This window comes from Chlamydotis macqueenii, chromosome 3, assembly GCF_036417535.1.
Source record: "Chlamydotis macqueenii isolate bChlMac1 chromosome 3, bChlMac1.mat, whole genome shotgun sequence".
Taxonomy (NCBI): Eukaryota; Metazoa; Chordata; class Aves; order Otidiformes; family Otididae; genus Chlamydotis; species Chlamydotis macqueenii.
This window is the reverse complement of record NC_141558.1, coordinates 25,920,158-25,942,552: the sequence shown is the minus strand read 5'-3', so window position 1 is coordinate 25,942,552 and position 22,395 is coordinate 25,920,158. Positions and strand designations below refer to the sequence as shown.

Below are 22,395 nucleotides of genomic sequence, written 5' to 3'. Positions count from 1 at the left end.
AGGCTGGTGAGGTGGGCCCATGCAAACCTCATGAAGTTCAACCAGGCCAAGTGCAAGGTCCTGCACATGGGTCGGGGCAATCCCAGGCACAAATACAGGCTGGGCAGAGAGTGGATTGAGAGCAGCCCTGAGGAGAAGTACTTGGGGGTACTAGTGGACGAGAAGCTCACCATGAGCAGGCAACATGCCCTTGCAGCCCAGAAAGCCAACCACATCAAAACTGCAAGTCGAGGGAGGTGATTCTTCTCTTCTATTCTGCTCTCGTGAGACCCCACCTGGACTACTGCATCCAGCTCCGGAGCCCCCAACACAAGACAGACCTGGACCTGTTGGAGCAGGTCCAGAGGAGGGCCATGAAGATGATCAGAGGGCTGGAGCACCTTTCCTATGAGGACAGGCTAAGAGAGTTGGGACTTTTCAGCTCGGAGAAAAGAAGACTCCAGGGAGACCTTATAGTGGCCTTCCAGTACCTAAAGGGGGCCTACAGGAAAGATGGGGAGAAACCCTTTAGCAGGGCCTGTTGTGATAGGACAAGTGGCAATGGTTTCAGAATAGAGGGAGGTAGGTTCAGACTAGACATCAGGAAAAAAATTTTTCCAATGAGACTGGTGGAACACTGGAACAGGTTGCCCAGAAAGGTGGTAGATGCCCCATCCTTGGAAATATTCAAGGCTAGGTTGGACAGGCCTCTCAGCAATCTGATCTGGTTGGAGATGTCCCTGCTCCTTGCAGGGGGGCTGGACTAGACGACCTTTGAAGGTCCCTTCCAACCCTAACCATTCTATTTCTAAAAGCAAACCTATTCATAGACCAACCCCAAACTGCAGCAGTCCCCAACTCTTGAAAGGACGGCTATTCAACACCAATTAGCTTTTTCACTTTGAAAACAAAAGGCAGTTGCAGGCTAGGCCTCTTCACGACAGACTGTGAGCAGCAGATCAGATTATAGCACAAGTTCTCTCATCTCCAGACTTAAATGGATTATTCTGCATGAATTCTACAAGATGACCATAGCATCAAAACTCATTACATGTTTTGTTTCCCTCCCTTCTGTTTGTTTCCAAAATGCCATCTCCCACACAAGAACATAATGCCTTTAGATTGTATCACACAATGACAGGTCTGGTTTTAATTATTACACAAAAAATGTACCAACTAGATAGAGCTCCTGAATAACACATGATTTTTCCTTAATTCATTGTCATGCCCAGCCCTATTTATCCTGGCAGTATATAAATCCTGCCTTAAAAAGCAATTTAAATATAAACATTGTCTTCTCCTACCTCTCTGTTAAAGGCTCATTGCCTAAGTCAAGTAAAAGGGCTGAAAAGCACATAGTTTCCCAGCCCACTTTCAGCAGGTCAGAAGTGGAGTTCCAGGACTGTCTTATAAAGAGTCTTCTGTTTCTGGAAGAGGAAAAACTAAAATCCAGCCAAATCACATTTTCATAAAAAGAAAAACATAAGAGTCTCCCTATGAAAAACTTTAGTGAAACAAATACACTAAGTTTCCAAAACACTTCTGTGCAAGAAACCAAGACCTCTTTGCAGTTGTATCTAAGTACACCTTGTGGCCATTTCTGAGATAACTTTAACCTTGGTAAAACATACTCACAGCTTAAGTGCTTCCACGAAAAGTTTATACTAATGTGTACAGAAACTGATAAAGACAGCATCTATAAAAAGTCGATATAAACTGACTTGTCATTAGTGTGCACTGACCTTATTTCAATTTAGTTTTCCTCATTCATGAATAAGAAAGTAGCAGTATGCAAGGACTCAAATGTTTCAATTTTATTGCAAATCGTTTGCCCCTGAAATTTTTCATAACTATTTTGACTAAGGCACATGGAAGAATCTTTACATTAACATTACTTTCATTAGCTGTAGCATGATATACAAATAGTCACAGAAGTTTCAAATACGCAGCCTCATTTTATCGTCGTCCAGCTCTACTCTTCAATGCTTTCAAGGTTTTCCTCATGATTGGTGCAATTTCTTCAGCAGCAACAACAAAAAAGACACTAGTTAGGATTACAGCTGTGAGGGACTTAAAATGGTATTAACATAATATTAAGCATATATTAATAGACAGCAAGTTAAAATAATTATCTTGGGAAATTCCATTTACTTTTGATAGGCTTCTTTCCATCTTGAGTCATGGCACTTGAGCTACAGCTTCCACTGTTGCTAGAAGGGATCGGATTTGCGGATGAGTTATTTCTGTCTCTGCTTTCTGAAATTCTTGTTCTTTTAAAATAAGAAAATAAAAAAAAGTTAGTCTTTGACATCAACTACATGCTCAGGCTCAGTTTGGAAAAGAAAATTATCACAAAGATTTAAGACTTTATACATTTAAAAATCATAGGATAATTCAGGTTAGAAAGGATCTCACGTTGTCATCTAGTCCATTTCCATTCTTGCACAAGTTTTCAATTTATTAGATGTGATACATCTTATTTGTCTTTAAAATTAAATTATCAGAATTTGTGACAGATTAAAATACTTAACAATACCATTCTGATTCATACTGCCCTGTGTCCTAGTTTGCTCTTTGTGTTTATTTTCCTCTTTGAACACAGCTGAACTGCTAACTAGCTCTCTGAGAGAAAGTGAGGGCAAATTTACACAAGCTTGCTTGCTTTTTTTTTTTAATTGGGAATGTCTAGTAAAAAGGCATTATAACTAACCCTAAATATGAGGTTGGAATTCTCAATTACCAGGACAAGGACTGAGGCAGATGCAGATACAGAGCTAATGCCTACCGCTAGATAGTTAAACCAACACAGCATTAAAGTGCCAGCGTGATGTCGCCAATCTGGGCAGCCTTGTACGCCTCAGAGCCAGATCGTATACTGCTGCACACTGAACTGCAAACAGTGGCCTGTGAGGGATCTGCATGTCTCCTAAGGGACCTTTTTAGCTCCTGCAAGACCAGCTTAAGTGAAGATTTCAGCTGTACAAATTCTACAACTTGCAAAACCAATAGATTTTCAGAGGACATGGTCAAAGCAATGAAGTTAAACTCAGCATGCCTAAACTCTTGTTTCTCAAGGCAAAGCATGACCCTCTTACGTCTTCTTTCACACAACAGCAGTTCTTCCTAATTTATCATGCCCAAGCGGCAAAAAAAACCCAACATGCAGGGCTTTGAGTACATCATTCCATTACTGGCACAGAAAGGCCATTTACACTACAGTACTTGAAACACCTAAACTGGAAGGCAGATACAGGCTCCTACAGGGCAACTGAAAGCAGAAGACTAACTTAAAGTGCCTTAAGCTACTGCCTTGGTGGGGGACTATCTCTTCATTGAAAACAGCAATAGGACGGAAAGAATCTTCCTAATTTAATCACCTAAAGGTTCAGCTACAAAAAACTTATCTGGTTTAAAAGCTGACTTTAAGAAGTTCCTACATTGAGGCTGTCATTCCTGCCCCACACCACCATCTTGAGCAGTGGGTAAAGACTACTAACTAAGTTAAGTTCCTGAAATTCACATAAAACACTTTCCCATGGTTTTGTAGGTTCCCCCCCCCCCCCCCAATAAACCCAGGTCAGTTCAGTTATCTAGTTCATGTGCCAAGGCCAAATTCAGTACAACAGCAGGAACTACAGCATCAGAACAAGAACAATATAAATGACTCTGCTGACATGTTCAGCTATACTGTCTTGCATCATATTTGCAACAGCTTAAGCTTTATCCTCCCTGTTCACAGCTATTTGTCACCATCCAGTCACATATTTATCAACCTGCAAAATTGTTCCTAATTCAGATTAACAAGAAGTGTTCCACTTGCTGCTCCCCTAAAGGGATAATTTTGGGAGAGCTAGTTGCAGACCAGTTATAGCAACATGGAAACCACCACAGGCAATGGGAACAAGGGAAGACACCATGCTCACCAGCAGCCACAGCAGAGCAAGTGACCACAGCTTAAGATACCCATGTTCAGGCAGTATGAATACACTCCATAACTTCTACGGTCCAGCTGCTGGCATGTGGACTCATCAACTCACAGGGTGCTTCTGAATCAAACTGTTGATTTTTCTTTCAGACAAGAACAGATATTCAAACAGTAAAAAACAGCAGCCTGTCTCCACATAATTGAGAAGGGGAGAAGAGGTAGAAGCTGGAACTACAGGTGCTTTATCTCCCTATTGCAGCCATCCTCTTGAATACAAGAGAGTTCATTAGGCTGCCCATATTGGTAGGACAAATGTCACATCTCAGGTTCAGTTCTGACAGCTGTTGAGTTACTCTGAACTAAGATGTCACAAAGAAAATTTGGCTTTGTGCTGTACAAAGGAAACATTTGCAGAATCCCAGTCTTCTGTTCCTCCAGCGACTAGTGTTGGCTACTGCTACAGACTGACTATTCCAGACACTCCTTTCAGCTGCCAAAGCAGAAACCCACAAGCAAGAGTATTAGAAGTTGCTGAGATTCACTCTGGTCAGCTATATCACTCCAGACAGCTGACTGGGATTTTATGAAAGCAGGAGAACATGTGAGGCTACTAGGCAGGTTTATAAACATGAAACATCAACACTGGAATCTCCCCAGGATGTCAAGCAGCATTAGTGTAATCTGGAAAAAAACAACAGCATCCACTCACTCCCCAGCTGGGAGGACGAACTAACTGGCACTTTGGAGAAATGTGTAATGACAATGCATACACAGCAGACAAGCATCCTAGACTCAAAAGGCAAGTTAGTTTCTAGCCACTAGCTGCTAAAAAAAAAAAACCAACAAAAAAAACCAGTAAGTAGAGAGCTATTTATATCTCAAAAAAATATTTTGCCAGCAAGCTTTTGTACTGACAAAGACATCTAGACTCAAATTAAAAGCATAGTACAGGACACTTACTTGCACTTTTCTACGGGATGAAGTTGGGTGACAGATCCTGCTGTCCCATGGATTTCTTGCTGTCGGCGAATGTTCCTAGGTGGTTTTGCTGCACTGGTGATGTAAGCCATTTTTACTTGCCTGCCTAATAGAGAAGCAAGGAGCAGAGGATATGTGACTTTATGTTCATAACTCCGTCTATAATACAATTTTGTGGCAATTTCTAGGTTTGAATTGGGGGGAAAAATAATTCAAAAAAGCAGAATTCAGTACCAGAGTAATAACTGAACCATGGCAAATCATATACGGACTGCATACAGTATTTCTTCATATTAAATTCAGTATTTGTAATTACATTTGTACTCTTTGCATTGTTGCTTAGAATCCTCAGTCTAAGCAGTAAGGCAAGATTTGTCTACTGTATGTTGCAAGTATGCATTAATGTGTTGTATTAATGCATGTATTTACTTTTTGAGCAACTTGTAAGTTAAAAGGGACAGCGTTATTTCTTGATGTCTTCTCCTAGAGATACAGCGTTAGTACTTAGTGCAAATAAATCACTAAACCCTACATAGTAGGTGTCAAGAATAGCAGAAAAGACTGAGTTTTGTAAGTGGAAAAGCTAACCACAGATTTTACCTTTTGGTTTCTCAGACTGAGCTGAAAGAATATTTTTTGTAAGCATCTTCAGTTTTTCTTCTCTCTGACTGAACAGTCTCAAGTACATTTCACGCCAAGACTCATATTCCAGGAGGCTCTCATTTTTAAAATCTCTCTGGCAGTGTTTCTTCCACAAGTGGTCAGACTCTTCTGTAAATGTCTAGTTTGAACACAAGATATCTTAAATCAAAGATTTAAATACAACATTTTCAAGAGTACCAGTTAGTTGAGCTTGTAGATAAAAAGCCCAATTCCCCAGTGGAGAAAGGTGCAGAACAAATCTCACCACACATGCTGTCACAGGTACCCCCAACATGGAGCATGGCAATATCATAGAGATACTGACTTCAGTCTAGAAATCACACATCTAACAATGTAGATAAGAAATCTACCACACACATGAATCTCTCCCCAGATACTTCCTGATTGGTATGCTTTGCTGCCTTAAGAGCTTGTAACTTGAAAACAATTGGTTCTATTATGACTTTCCCAGCTATTTTAGTGGTAAATACTGTGGTCTTTTTTTTCCCCTTATGTTTAGAAACAGAAATACTTCTGTACGCACATTGGCTTTCACTTATCATCACTATTAATTCTCCCAGATACTTTAAATCCTGACAGTTGACAAAGCAATGCTTGATAATGACAGATTAATTCAAAGAAATAAGTAAGCAAGACAGAAAAACAGTGTAACCCACGAAGAATCTTTTACAAAAAGGGTGCAAGGAAGGCAGAAAGATGCCTGATATCCTCTGTGGTTCCCTGAATTCAACAAGGCAGAATTTACCGGATTACATTCCTCTATTCGAAACAACTGCTCTGGTGTGCAACGTGTTAGCACAGGCTCAAGAATTTCAAAGGGCACACCTCCTACTTCATGTAGCGCTACAAAAAGAGGACAGTACTTTCAGTATCTCATTTTACTCCGTGGGCAACACCAGTCACCAAATAGTTTAAAAATAAAAATACAAGGTAATTTTAGCAAGCACTAACAGAGCACATGTTTTGAAGTCAGGCTATGAAAAATAGTTATAAATCCACAGTTCCACACTGACTGGCAGTTATATTTGAGGATGGAGAAAGCATCTTTGAATAGCTATTGCTCCATCTTTACAAATGTGCATCACTCCCCTTCTCTGCCTACACAAGGGAATAAACAATTTCTTGATCACTCATTCTAATTTATGTAAACAAGCATTTAGGGGGAAGGGGAGAAAATCATCAGGGTTTTTGGATTATAATTTATAGGACGCTATATTTTAACTAAAATCAAAACTTTAAACAAAAGGTAAGCTTTCAAAAGAAAACTACATTTTAGCATGGCCATAAATCCATGTTTTTAAAAGCGTCTTTCAACCTGCTCTGAGTCACTGTTGGTAGGGTGGGGCAATATCTTTTAGTAGGCCAGTTGTTGGCATGGAAAAAAAAAAGCGATCTGATACACTTTCAGGCACAGGCTGCTACAAAGCCCTTGAAGTACTCACAATCAATATTATTTTGAAGCACACGGATGCACTGTTCATACAGTGTAAGCATCTTCGAAAGACAGACTGTTTTAGAGCCAGAGTAAACTTGCATTTTAGAGTTCAGTCTCCGTCCTGTGAATTGAACCGTTTCACTGACTTGCTGGGGTGTTTCTGCAACAGGTGCTACGGAAGCTGCAAACAAAACAGACAGGGTTTCCTTTACCTCCTGACATTTTACAAGGCTTTAAACATTTGGCTAAGAGAAACATAGCTGGTAGGACATATGTATATTAATTTTTCTTGAAATAGAAAGTTATGCATTACAGTTTGGGGCTCTTACACATACTATACGTAACAGAAGTTCATTCATCATCATCTAACATCAAGACAGCATGTATGTATCGGCAAACTTGCTGAGGGTTTACATCTAGCTTACTCTGTTAGCCGTCTACAGCATATTACTGATCTTCCTGAGTTATCCTAGAGAAGTCAAAAGCTACAATAGCAGTGATGTTTCAAGATCAGAGTGATAGGAAACCACTGAAACCTCACAATATCTGCTAGGGGAACCAGTGGCACTTTGTGTCACCTACCTATAAAGATGCTAGCACGTTCCTACACCAAAGCTAAACCTAGGATTTGCTATATTTGTTTTACCTACTTAAGATAGTTTTCACTAAGGCTTTGCCTGCTGTAAGGTATAGATAGGAGTAAAGATAAATGGAGCACATAGAACTACTACCTGATCTGTGCCTCTCTACATCTGTGGTAACCTTCCACGGTATTTCTTTATTCAGTAAGCCATAATAGGGAAAACTTTATAACTCCTTTCAGCTTCAACATGATTTCTACAGATGAGAAAGTAAAGGCAAGGCACTTCTTTGCCACGGACAGATCAGCTAATATAGTTTATTAGGAAAGCGGATAAAGACAGCTCTACGTAGAGCTGTAAAAACTTGTACTATGTCACATTTATCAGCCTTGCATACTACTTACCTTTAAAGTCTGCAGCATATGGGGGAGATGAGATTGAAATGCCTGTCAGAAATTTAGGCAGTGGAGTATTAAGAAGATCTTGGAGGGATGCCACCTTGGCCTAGTCAAAGAAACATTGCTTCAACATTACAAAATATGATTACCAAAGCTTAAAATAAGCAACAAAAAAATGCTTAAACAAACTCCAAAGTTAACTAGAATTATTGCTTTCCTGCACTAAAATTTACTCACTGGATTACTTTTCAGCATACCCTTTCATACTCTACTTACCAAGACTACATCACAAAAGAAACTTAGTGGGATACCTGTGATCAATGTATAAAGAGATTAAAGAACACAGTAGATGTGTTCAGCTAACAGGCTTTCAGATAAATCACTATTGAGAATACAGGCATGCAGCGAACAACACAAAACTGCAAGATGACAAAACTGCAGTTAAATGTTTAAAGGCAAACTAAATGCCATCCTGAAAGACAAGAAATAGCTTTATACCTGGTCCTATCAAGTCTCTTATATTGTGCAGAGTAAGCCATAAAGTTTTCACAGATAACCCCTAAAAAGGGATTTAAAGATGTAGCTGTCTGGTAAGTATAGGTCCCTACAAATGCTCAGCATTATGTACAACATCTAAATTGGGTCTTAGGTGTCCTCCAATTGTAAGCCAGGCACTTAGAGCCCAGAACTTGCATCTCCTGGAACTTCATTTCAGTATCTTTAATAACTTTTCACAACTGCTTTAGCATCCAAGACTTTTCTTCAAACAGTTCATGCTAGAGTATCATACACAAGCCTCTACATTAATATTTCTCCATTTAAGACTGAAGATACCACATTCAGATTACAGATCTTCCACAATAAATAAAGCCTGGAGCTTTAGCATCACAGTACAGATAAAAGACTGGAGAGACCTCTAATTCTCAGTGCACAAAAGGGCTTCATTTATAAGATCTAATTAGTATACATGTTTAGATCTACCTTGGCTCAGAGGAGGTACTTGAGCTTCTTCCATTTCAAGGGACTACGATAGTTGACATTACGAATATGCATAAGCTATTTTTGTATGCAATACTGTGGTTTACTTCAATGTATTAAAAGCAGAAAGTCTCCACTACAGACGTTAACAATCACTCTTAAAGAACCACAGCATCTGACAAAATAACTGTGCTATACACAAACAGCTGCTACAGTCACAAACCAGTATGGTCAAGAATGGAAGAAGAAGATATCTTTCTAGAAGTACATACCTTTACTTTGCAGGTAAAAAGTAGATTAGCTGACATGGATTAAAGACTATTGCCGTATTGGAAATCATCCTAACAATACAAGACAAATCTACTGTAAACTGCCAGTATGCAATAAACAGTCACTTTTTCACCCAAATTATGGCAGTTATTGGCAACCATAATGCAGCTGATATATCAGAGCCATGCAATCTGTTGTTTAAAATAAATACAGCTGAATTTCACTGAAAGTAAGAGCCCTAAGCACTTATTCAGCTGCATTTTATTTGCTATTATTTCTACCATGCAGTGGTTTACCTTTTTGTTGGGAGTTTCTGGTTGATCATCCTCACATTTTTTTCTATCTTCCTCTCCTTCTTTCGCATGAGAAAATTTTGAAGCCTTTTGTAGTAATGAGCTGTACTTCTGGTCACTGCACTTCTTTGGCCGTTCACTTGTAGAACAAGCCTTCCTCTTTCTTTTTTTGGTAACCTGATCATAATTAAGATAAGATTCAAAAGACATAGTAGGGGGCTCAAATTCTTCATCACTAGATGATTTGGCTTTGCTTTTTATGACAAGTTTTTGTTTTGGTTTCTCCACATGCTCACGATTTCTCTGTTTGGGAGCATCCTTACTAGGCTTTTCCTTCACGGGTGATAAGTCTTTATTGGCTACAGAGGAACACTGCTTTTCTGAAACTTTCTTGCTGCCTGTGGAGGTGCTCTCTTTAGGAGGACTGGTACCCCTGGAACCATGCTTAGAGCCACTGCCGCTACATCCTTTATCATCACATTCTTGAGACTCAGAATCTCTGCTTTGGTGGTTCTTTTCATTACAGGTATGCTTCTTATTCAACTTTTTAGAAATAGGAGCGCTATTGGAACTTCTGGAGGCCAGTACAGATGCTCTGGACTTCTCTGAAGCCTTAATCGCCTTGGAAACAGAAGATTTTGTCTTATCCTTTTCTTTTTCAGTATTCTGTTTTTTTCCTCTGCAACCACTGCAACATAAAAAAAATTAATCACATCCCATGCTACATCTGATGGTGAATTCTTGAACAATCAACCTTTTTACCTACATTAGTCTGATTTAACGCTTTTAGTTTTACCACATGTCATAATTTTCCAAGACCCAGAACTGTGTTCTGCTGTGCTCTTATTTTTCCATTATCAGTACAGAATCGCAGAGAAAAAGTTCTTGGGTCCAGCACCACTAAATACTCCAAAAAGAACTGATAGCAAAACAAATGACGTGTAGGGATGTAACAATCAGTAGGAAAACATGCCTGACACAGTACTATTTGCTTTTAACATGTTGGATACCACTTTTCACACAAGTTTCCCTGCATGCTTTATAATATAGACATGATACTTGAAATAATTAGGAGACGGAATTTACAACATGCTCTGTAAGCAATATAGATTACAACAGGTCAGCCTTTATGCTTTGCTTATCATGGGTTCTGGTATTTCACTTTCGCATTGTTTGAACAACTTCAGATTTAAAATGCACTATTCAGTCAAATCTAAACCTTTGGCTTTCTCAGCTCAACTGCCTCAAATTGTTGGAGGTCTGCAAAACATCTAAAGCAGCGTAAGCCTGGCCACGACAGTGGTGGCTGCTTCATTCTGAGAAGAAACCCCATCTCTTCGCTGTGACTCCTCCAATATTATAAGCCCTGCTCAGTCCACAAGAACATTATAGGAAAGCCTCTATACAACCAAATCACTAGAGAGCTGTCTCATTTGACTACCACTCTGGGAAAAAAGTGCAAGCTTCCCACTTTCCTGAAGAAGTGCAGAGCAGTGCCCATCACTGGCTTAGTCCCGCTTGCATCAGCTTAGGGACCTAAGAACTTATGCCAGTCAAAAAAGGCAGTTGAAATCTGAGTGCTGGCTGGCTAATTGACCAATACCTGTTGCTCTGATTTGTTTTCTGGTATTTTATAAAAGAAAGACTAATTTCTTCCATTCAACTTATGCATTTGTCCTAATGCATATTTGTCATTCCAAACACTTTCCTAAGCTTTCCAAGCTGTATTTTATAAAGTTAAACCACAGTATAGTTATCTTTCAGAAAAAAAAAAAGTTAGTTCTCACTTACCTTTTATTTTCTGGAGAAATAAGTTTTTTCCATTGTTTTACTAGGGTTTTAGCTACATTCCCAGCAGTGGCATGTTTCCTAAAACTGTTAACTGTTTTGCCTATGCCAGTTTCCTGTTGAAGGTAGTGCAAGAAAGATTGGCACAACAAATCACAACTATCCTCCCAAACAAAACCTTATCTGAACTTGCTACAAAATAAGCCTACTAATCAGGGAAGTCTTACAGCAGCTAAAGAAATAATATATGCACTCTTTATACTGCAAACAGAACTGAAGAAAAGGTAAATACTTATAACCACATTCAGGGAACAAAATGAAGTCTTAATTCATAAGACTAAGAAAAGCAATTTTTGTCCATTCAACGTATGCATTTCAGGAATTTCACTTGGCTTGAATGCTTATGCCCACAAAATGCATACTGCCCCAGTGAATTAGATTAATCAATTCAAATTCCCTTTAGGCTTATGCAGGGTACATTTTAGCATGTTAGAGAGCATGTACAATGGATGTATTGTCATCTAAAATGCATCTCACTCAGGATTAGTACGGGGTAGAGGGGTCAGAGGAGCAGAGCGCATATGACTAAACTCAGTTTCAGCTACAGGGGCAGAGGGGAACACAAAATAAACCAACATTTTGACATCTAAAACCTGTCATTTGCTGTTTTCCCTCAGTACAATCTTCACATTACCATTGTGCTTTCAAGTCTTGCTCTAGTAAGTTTGATGTTGTTTAAGCACAACCATCTTGCAAACTTTGACTGTATGTAAGTATCATAGTGATTTTCTTTTTTTTTTTTCTAATCCTATATTATCAGTAAGTATCTCTGATTCATGAACCGTCACTTTTGAGATGCATACAAAACCTGGAATTCATTAGGTTAGTAGCAACCTGTTAATGCCCTTCCTAACTACTGAGGTGATACTTCTGTGAAGCCTGAGCAAGAGCTATACACGTGCTACACTTAAAATCAGCTCACACCTTACAAAGGGCTTCCTTAATTTCACTTTAAGGAGATTTATCTTCTATATAAACTGCAGCAGTACTGGTTTGGTAGATCAGTGTATTGTAAAGAGATGCAATGAATTTGATGGAATTATTTCTTAAAGCTATTTATGTTCTTCAAATGCATTAAAAAAAAATGTTGAGTCCTCAGTTTTAAGACATCTCTTTCCTCTATTTGACTTGAAGGCTTCCATCATAGCCTGTCACATTATAAAACATGCAAGTCTGCTGGGAACATTCATTGTCTGCAGAAGCTCTTATTTTAAATAACTAATTGCAATATGGGATTATTTTGTTTTCCAATAAAAATACATAAATGTTGCTTGCTGTATTCCAGTATAAGTCTACCTGTGTTTACACAGGCAAATGCTTTTGCCTGAACAGGCCAGACAAATATCTTAATTATCATATTTTTCTCTTACTCTTCAAAGAACTCTCACAAAAACCACATTTTGCTTCTTCCCCAAACACAACCACATTGCCTGTAATAACCAGAAGCTTCCTAGGCCAGTGTGAGAACTTCTGATACAAAATTTGATGGGATGCAGCTTGGATAAGGACACAAGTCAAAAATCTGTACTCTAACTTTGGATGCCTGCTTTTTAAATGCAAGAAACTAACCTTGAGCTGCTAATAAAAGACAGAAGACTTAAGACAGCTGACCTAAAGAATGGTTCACCCCTATTTGTTGTAAGCATTGACTTGAAAGCAGTTTTACAGTGAGAAGAAATCAACCCTGAATAGCAAACTGTTCTCTATATGCTCAGATCCTTGCTCAGTACTACCACTGTTGGCATAATACTGCATTTGTCAAGTTTTATGTTCAGCTCCTAGCTAGCTAGCTTTTGAAAAAGGCTCCATGATTCCTTGTACAGACCTTTAACTGAATCATGATTAAAAGTCCAAATTATAAAATGTAAAAATGTTCACTGCTTCTGCGATTGCAAACCCGTGACTTTTACACAGTATCTCACTATGGAAGAGTTTAACATACTATTGGTCACTTACCACTAGAATATCCAGTGATATATCCAAATCTTGTAGTACTTTAAGTGTTTTTATAATCTGGAAGAAAATATTAGATTTTTTAGACAAATATTCCTAAGTTCTATTCTATTTTTCTCATCCTCATTCACACATTGAATCAAAAAATACTCAATAGTGTTAAGAGGAATATCCAGTATCTCCAGGAAAATGTAAGCATTCCTTTACTGCACATCAGGGTTGTACTTGAACTCTGTGCTGTGAATGAGCACAGTTCCATCAACCCCCACATTTTAATAATACTAGAAAATCCAGTAGGTATGAATTTACCACTACAGACATTACATTAGCAATCAATAATACAGTAGTACAGTATGTACATATACATGTATATGCCCACACTCCTCACGTAGCAGTGACCCTCACTTGTCACAGAACCAATGGAAAAGCTGCATTATGCAGAACCACCACACAAAAAGCAGCAAGTCTCCCAGTCAGCAGCACCATTCCTTCATCAGCCCAGGCCAAGAAGGGACAAGTGAACTGGTGAGAGCCCAGTTTGAAAAAAAAAAAAAAAAATTTTGAAAACTTAACTGCAATTTGTACATTAGCAAAACAAGCTCAAGCTAGAACAGCTGTTTTGTTTTGCACTGACAAAGCGTACGAAACTCAACATTTCCATCAAAGTAGGAAAGAAATTTTCAAATACAAAATGGCTCATCTTCCTATTGTGTTTTAATAGCATAAAACTCCCATTTATAAGCAGAGTATAAGTTTATTTGGCAATATAATACAAATTTTTTTGGCCATGGGTATACAGCACCCCAGAGTCCTGCAGTTGACCACACACAAACAATTTGCCTTATTTTTCACAAGCTTCCGCGAAGCTGTTACATAGGTGACAAACTAATGTGCAACCGAGGTAACAGCATTTCTCAAGGCTTCACAGAGCCTGGAATACTAGTCAAGTCTTTCAGATCACTGACACTTCTAAATGCAATGGCAGCAGCCTGCAGGAATGCAGAACAGACTACCCAGAAACACTGTACCTGTAACAGCTAGGATAATTTAAATAACTGATGAACTGTCATTTATCATACTAGTTACTGCTTCTGAAACAGTGTTGCAGGAGGTAGAAGAGATACTAAAAATAAACGAGTAGCAAACCTGAAGAAACAATTCACAAATAGTAGTGGGGAATATTTTTCTCTACTGTTAAGTTTCACTGTTCACTTCCATTATAGAATCATAGAATGGTTAGGGTTGGAAGGGACCTTCAAAGGTCATCTAGTCCAACCCCCCTGCAAGGAGCAGGGACATCCCTGACTAGGTCAGGTTGCTCAGAGACTCATCCAGCCTGGCCTTGAACGTTTCCAGGGATGGGACCTCCACCACCTCTCTGGGCAACCTGTTCCAGTGTTCTATAACTTGCATCGTAAAAAAAATTTTCCTAATTTCTAATCTAAATCTACCTCCCTCTATTTTAAAACCATTATCCCTCGTCCTATTGCAACAGGCCCTACTAAACAGTCTCTCTCCATCTTTCTTGTAGGCCCCCTTCAGGTACTGGAAGACTGCTATCAGGTCTCCCTGGAGCCTCCTCTTCTCCAGGCTGAACAGCCCCAACTCTCTCAGCCTGTCCTCATAAGAGAGGTGCTCCAGCCCTCTTATCATCTTCGTGGCCCTCCTCTGGACCTTCTCCAACTGGTCCATGTCCTTCTTGTGCTGGGGGCTCCAGAACTGGACACAGTACTCCAGGTGGGGTCTCACCAGGGCAGAGTAGAGGGGGAGAATCACCTCCCTCGACCTGCTGGCCACACTCCTCTTGATGCAGCCCAGGATGCGGTTGGACTTCTGGGCCACAAGGGCGCATTAGTAGTGGAATCCTACACTTGACACCGAATTTCATTGTGTACAGTGGGCTCTATCTACATGCCTGGCATGCAATTCTTCCTGCAAATCATCCACCCTGCAATACTGTTTCTGAGACCTAGAGAAGTACAGGAGAAATGCTTCAAGGCCTGGGAAAAATTAGAAAAGCTGTAACAGCAAGACATATACCTAGGACCAGAGGTTACAAATCAACCTTCTCTGAAAAAGGTTCAGCTAACTACAAAATGACAAGATACTTACAAAAAAGTTTCCTCACCAAAATTTTGGTACCAGTATGAAAGTCATGTGGAATTCTGCTTATGTCCTATTTAAGGTTAAAATACTTCTGGAGCCAGCAAGTTGAGTCAATATATGCAATGAAGTTAAAAACAATTTTGGATCTCAGGACAACTACTCTTCCTTTTGAGGACAATACAAGTTTAACATTTCCCCCCCCGACACTTCACAGGTATAGACTACACATTCCGTGAGCTGAAGACTTTTTCTAAATAATCCCCATCAGGAAGTATGCTGAAAAGATGCACAAGTAAAACAAATAATTGCTCTCAATGTTAATCAAAATCATTAGAAACTATGTCGTCTGCATCAAGTTATTTTTTATATTTAATTTAAAAATATATACCCATTCACTTAATTTATTTTGCAATCAAAAAACAACACAACCCATTGCTGAGGGGATATATTGTGCTAAACAGGATGACTAGATACTCAAGCAGTATAAAGCACTGGGGGATAAATTCTATCGCCCAAAGGCAATCCTCTACATGGAATAATACTAAAAGATGTTTTCATCAAGCTGCAAGGAGAATGATGGTTTTGAGAGTTTCCTCTTGATGGGTTTTGGAGTAAGTTGATTCATAAAGCAGAGTTCAATGCAGAAGAACAGATTCAGGAAGCAGGTAATTATTATTCATACAACTTCAAAACAAAATTACAAAAGTACCTAGATGACAAGTACATCTAAAAATAGTAAACACATTTTTATGAAAGACAAAACTTCCAAAGTCTTCTAAACCAAAGACCACACTGTGCATTTTGCTTTCTTGAAATGTATAGCATATTTGGCAAATTAAGACAAACACGAGGGTTTCATTAAAAAGAAAACAGAAGGTATTGATCAAACACAGACAATTTTTTTTTTTTAGGAGAAGGGATCTTGATCTCTCAAAAGCAAAGAGCCACTTAGGCTGTGGTGAGACTGGCAGCTACACAGGCACAGAACTACCAAAGGAGATGCACCATTTGCCTTGTACTGTAACTGGACAAGGTAAATTGCAGCACCCAGCCTACCTGTAGGAATCACCCATTTCTGAGCCCTTGGCATTTAAAACCAAACTTACAGACACAATCAGGAAACAAGCAAGTATAATTTGTGGCAAATATCAGTAACAGAGAAACTTCGGATTTATCCTATTTGCTGAAGAGTTTTTATTTCTCTATTTAGGAGTAGCTGTTTGCTTTTTAAAGCACAAATATCAGGCTCCAATACCTGAGACTTCGGTGAAGGCCACAGAAAGGTATATTGTGAAATATAAGACACAGTAAAGCCTTTCACTGAAACTAAAGCTTGTCAGAAACATGAACTTTGGTGTCATTATATGGTGGACTATTACATTTACTATGCAAAATAAGGCAAAAAGATAAAGTAATTTATCTGAAGTCTGTTCTGAGCAGACCTTCAAAACCAAAATGAAGACTGACTGTTGTAGTGCCTTGCTCTAACCATATCTTTTACCATAGCATTTGTAGCCCATCTAGCTCTTATCTCATCTCACTGGACTGTACCCAGTCATTTTCCCCCCCAAGTCCTTCCATATACACACAACACATACGTAACCCTCCACTTGTTTTCAGACTATTTTACCTTGCATACCACTATCAGCTCCACCTTCACAGAAAAACTCCATTGACTTTAAAAGAAATGGTAAACTTCACAAAAAAAGCTATGAAGAATATAAAAGTTATTTCTACATATGATTCCTGAACTGTTCTATACAATTCCTAAATACATCCTGATGTCTAGAAAATTATTCAAAGCCTTTAGGATTGTTGTTTTTCCAATAAATGGCATTCCAAGCAAGCCCAAGACATAGGTCTTCATGAAATGTAAACAGAAAACAGAAGCAGAGCCTTACGGACAAACTGAGAGCCAGTACACACATACCAGTGTGAGACAAAAGCAAAGGCAACAACAGGAGTAAGAGTAAGCTAAGATGAAGGGGAGGAGGGAAAGCAGGCATGCGTTTGGAAAGCAGAGGGCAAAGGTAACAAACAATAAGTAAGAAGCACATGAGGAAACAAAATTTTCCAGAGTCAGAATTGAAAGCAAAGTGATGACAACAGATCCCAGGTGCACTGAGTTTGGTCTCTTCCCACCACATCAGTGCTGCTCCAGCCTCCCTTTCATGACTGTTGTACAGTCACCTCACTTATCCTACCTAAGCCTGGACCCTCAGGAAGGATGTGACCCATTAACAGGTCCCTAGGCCATCTATGGTCAAGGGACTGACTCAACATTTCACCACAATAACTCCTTCTTGCTTTCTCTTCTTCCCTCCTCTTCCTCACTCACTAGCTGCATCTCTCTCTCAAAGGGATCCTTATGATTTCTTTGTCTGTTCTCCCCTATTACACAGCCTGTGAAGTATCACCAAGTGAAACCATTTCACCAAGCCCACAACTTCTGGCTGAGCTAGACAGCTCAATTTGAAATAATATCAGGACTTTTAAGGCAACACATTAGAAAAACCCAATGCATTCCCAAGTGAGTCATTCCTATGCCCTCAGTAACCCACAAAAAAAAAAGTTTCCCTAAAAAGTTGTCTAGCTTTGCTTTCAGCTACTGAATCTAATGATCCCTTTCTGCTAAATAAAGGAATATTCTTCCAAACATCTTATACAACACAAATGTAAACACTAATCACACACTTTACCTCAGCTCTTCAGTTTCACTAAGTTATGCTAGCCAGAGGTATAACCATTCTCTGGCTGTCGTATTATCTTTCCAGCTTGGCAGTGTTGTTTTTAGAAAACAGTCCCCAGAACAGGACATAATATTCTTGTAATTGTCCCTCTAATACTATATAGCGGTGATAACATAACCCTGCTAAGCTACCCAAAGATAGCATTTATGCCATAAGCCACTGCATTGTACTGCAATTTCATGCTCAACTGGTAATGCATCAGAGCTCCAAATCATTTTCTGAGTCAATGCTTTCCAAAATATAGTCTCCTATCCTAAGTGACCTATATTCATAGCTCCTAGCTGTGACTTTCCACTGAGCTATGTTAAAATGCATGTTGCTCAAATGAATGTAGCCTAGCACATGATCGAAGTTGGTTTCTAGAAGAGTCTCTCTTCATTTGACACAAATCACTTCAGTATTTGTATCATTTCCGTACAGTGCTTGCTGTCTTCTAAATTAAGAAAGATTTGAGTAAAACCATGTCAAAAACAGATGCATAGTCACCTCCCACCCAAAAAAAACCTCCACAATAAACCCACAACCAAAACCACGAATGTACATCCTTTTCTGATGAGGTCTGGCAGTTATTTTTGGTGAATGCAATCGAAATCCATTTTATGTACTGCATCGGGTCTATAACATTGCTACTGTAATCAGCATCATACAGAAGGAAGTCAAATGCCCTAAGGGACTTGCATATATTTATGACAGTTGGTGTCAGCTGAATATAATTTGAGACAAATTTGGCACTACATATCTACATAAAGTCTCCCTGAGTGGCATGGATCATGGCATCATTCTTAATTCTATACCAATTACATCTTACATGCAACTCATGCAGCTGCTAAACATATTCCTTCATGATCAATGTTAATGAAGACCATTTCATTTACCTGTATGAAGAATAATAGTGTTTTTTCCTGTTCTGCTGAACTTCCCTTGAAGCATCTTAAGCATCATTCAATACCTAAATCATTAGTTCAGTTAGTTCTTTGGTCAATTTTCTGAAAATGCACCAGGGTAGCTATCAAACCTCACACAATAAGAAGCTTTCGAAATCAACAATCAGTGTTCTGCATCTTCCCTGGCCACTATCAGATAAGAAAGTATTTTGCAATTATTAAAAAGTGCTAAGACAAATATTATTCTCAAGTACAGAACAGAAATATTTGACAACACTTACCTACACTTACCAACACTTACCTACACACACATCTGTAACACTGATTTATTACTTTTTCCACATATACTTAAAACTTTGCTCTTTACTTTCAAATGTGACAACTACATGATTTCTATGACTAGATTTACCTTTTATTAGCAGTGCATTTTATGACTGCCAATTTATGGCTAACAGTTTCTCACTCCCCATACCACTCCTTAACCACTGTTATCTGTAAATATTTCTATTTCACTAGACACAGTTTTACCAGGCACAGCAGAAGTGCTACAGCACCACCACTAGTCCCAATTTATGCAGCACCCGCTTGCAGTTATGCCACATAACTGTGCATCTCCTCCCTTAAGGTAACCAAATCTGCCAGGGCTATTCTCACTTTTCACTTGAGTTGAATGTGTTTTGAAACATTGTTTGGGGATCATTTAACAACTAATTACCTCAAGAATTGTTCCTTTCTTTTCCCTTTCAATCTTCTGTTCTAAATAGCATATCAACACCAATCCCAAGTATTAAAAAAAATCAGACTGTAATATCTGATCAGTTCTGTAGCACAAGAAGAAAATTTAGGTTCATTGAACTGCAAATTAAAACATCTGAAGAAGCACCTGCACAGATTTTGGATAGATACAGCCTACAGCACTGGCATTCAGGAAGACAAACCATTATTGGCTAAGAAAATTGGTATTTCCTATATATGCACACACACACACACAACAGATATGATTAATAGCTAAGATTTTCAAGTTCATTAACTACCAAACACAATGCAGATTAAGTTTTACTGCTGCCATCTGCCTCCAAACAATTTCACGAACTTGTTACAAGTTTTAATGTTTTAAAAATCTATCACGGCAAATGTGTTCTGTACTTTCAAACTGACTTCAACTCTCAAGGAAAAAAAAAAAAACAAAACAACTCCATCCTTTTGAACACAGCCTCTTCAGTCAAATGTGATTTATTACTTCGTAAAACAGTAAGCCAAATCTGGTGCATACTGCTTTGCTTCCATTTCTGTCAGAGTCCAGACATCTGCTTGGGAGAGTGGCGGTTGTCTTCGTGCCGCTCCTCCCTGGAGCCTGAGCTTATCTCCCCGTCTGCCTCTCAGTACCTCAAGAGTGTCAAGCGCAGCTTCCCTAGGCCGCTCTGATCCATCTCCCCACTCATCTCTGCTTCCTTCAAGCATTCCTTATCTAGTCCTTGCAGCTACTGAGCTGCCCTCCTATCCCACAGAGGTTGTTTAATTTATTTCAGAGATAAGAGCAGCTTTGTTCTTCTTGCACCAGGAACAACAACAACGCAGGGCACAACAGCTCCTACTCCTCTTGCTGTGCCACTAAAACAAAGTGGAAACACCTATTTGACTGAGAAAAGCTCTGATGAACACAGGAAGTAGCACCTCATCTGCTGTGTTTTGACCTTCTGGCCAGGCTGACAAGACTTCACACAACCACTGCTACCTGTTAGATGTAATGAGATGATACCCAGCTTTGGTTGCCCTTGTCCTCCTCACCTGACTGCACGCAGGGCCCCTCGGCCGCCCACACAAAGCTTTAGCCCTTACCCATCTGGGAAACAACCCCACGCGTGACCTGACTGCTACCCAGCCTTCCTTCAACCCCTTCTGCTCACGACAAGGGAGGGGAACAAAATGGAGACGCAGGGCCGGAGCCTCACACGCGGGCTCCCCCTCGGCGGCCCAGCTGGCTGCGCTCAGCCCGAACACCCCCGCCCCTGCTCGGCAGGGCCGCCAGCCACGGCCGAGGGGGCTGGGGGGGGCGGCTCAGCCGGCCCCGCATCCGACGCCGCTCACACCGCTGCCGCCCTACATACGCACACGCGAACACGCACGGAACAGGTTAAGAGATCAGAGCAGCCTCCTGATGCCCCGGGGGGAACCTCCCACAAGCTCGGCCGCAAACACCGCGGGTACCTCCGCCGGCTCCTGCGCGTAACCCAGCCGCTCCTTCAGCTCCAGCACCCTCCGCGCGGCGCTCCGCCCCTCCGCCATGGCCCCGCGCCCGACTGCGCCCCTCGCCGTCCCGCCCTGCTTCAGCCGGGCCGCTCAGCCCCACCTCGGCCCTCTTGTAGCAGCGCCCGCCGCGCCATAGGCGGCGGCGCTGGACTCTCCCTCAGCCGGTCCCCGCGCTGCCGGGCCCTGCGAGCCGCCCCACACCGCTCACCCGAGCTCAGCGCGGCCCCGGGCCGATCTCTGAGCTTTCCCCGGGGGTTTCATGGACGGGAGTCCGTGGCCAGGGCCCTAATCAAGCCGGGGCCCTGCTTACAGGCGGTGCAGGCAGCTGCAGCCTGGGCCCAGGCCTGAGCTCTGGTCTCCTGTCACACGACAGCTGGCACAGACAATAGGGCCCAACCCAAAGTGGCTTTTCATAGAATGGTTTGGTTTGGAAGGGACCTTTAAAGGTCATCTGGTCCAACCCCCCTGCAAGGAGCAGGGACATCTCTAGATCAGATTGTTCAAGGGCCCTGTCCAACCTGGCCTTGAATGTTTCCAGGGATGGGGCATCCACCACCTCCCTGGGCAACCTGTTCCAGTGTTCTACCACCCTCAGTGTAAAAAATTTCTTTCCTGCCAGGCTGTTTGTTGATACCTGCAGTTGACCTTGTTGTTTGCTACCAAATTATCAGCAAGTAATAAAGACTACATGCTTTTCTTTGCTCTGCCTCTTTCGGCTTTATTTAAATGCACAGTGTGGTACTGAAGAAGCACAGCTATGATTGAAGTAAACCCGTGGAGGTGAGCCAGAGCAGGAGAGGAAACTGCTTGCCCCAAGGAACACCATGGCATGTACTCTCACCCTGCAAGAGCAGTGAAGTTAGTCCATCAGTACAGCCGTGCCAGCCTCAGGAGAAGCTGTGAGATGTCTCTGCCCCTGGGGCACACCAGGTTGGTCGGACACCATTGGCATCGGAGTCATTTGCATTTGCTCATGCAAACTTACTCAGTTACCTGCAGGTAATTATAAGGCCCATGGCATTTCTGTTGTCTCTGCATGGCTGTAAGGCTGCTTAGTGGCCATTCAGCACAATGGCTTGCGCAAGGGTAGCAAGGCCAAGCCCA

At 40.7% G+C, this 22,395-nt stretch overlaps 1 protein-coding gene across 1 annotated transcript; it reads right to left on the bottom strand.

Moving 5' to 3' along the window:
• Nucleotides 1-1,778: 1,778 nt before the first annotated feature.
• On the bottom strand, nucleotides 1,779-21,327 carry LOC104483551 (elongin-A). Its single transcript, XM_086743537.1, has 11 exons — nucleotides 21,250-21,327; nucleotides 13,305-13,361; nucleotides 11,292-11,404; nucleotides 9,504-10,188; nucleotides 7,966-8,065; nucleotides 6,988-7,161; nucleotides 6,291-6,388; nucleotides 5,483-5,663; nucleotides 4,865-4,988; nucleotides 2,131-2,249; nucleotides 1,779-1,997 (listed from the first exon to the last, which is right to left on the bottom strand). The coding sequence occupies exons 1-11, from the start codon at nucleotides 21,325-21,327 to the stop codon at nucleotides 1,936-1,938; spliced, it is 1,791 nt and encodes a 596-aa protein (XP_086599663.1). The 3' UTR covers nucleotides 1,779-1,935.
• Between the last annotated feature and the right edge of the window lie 1,068 nt (nucleotides 21,328-22,395).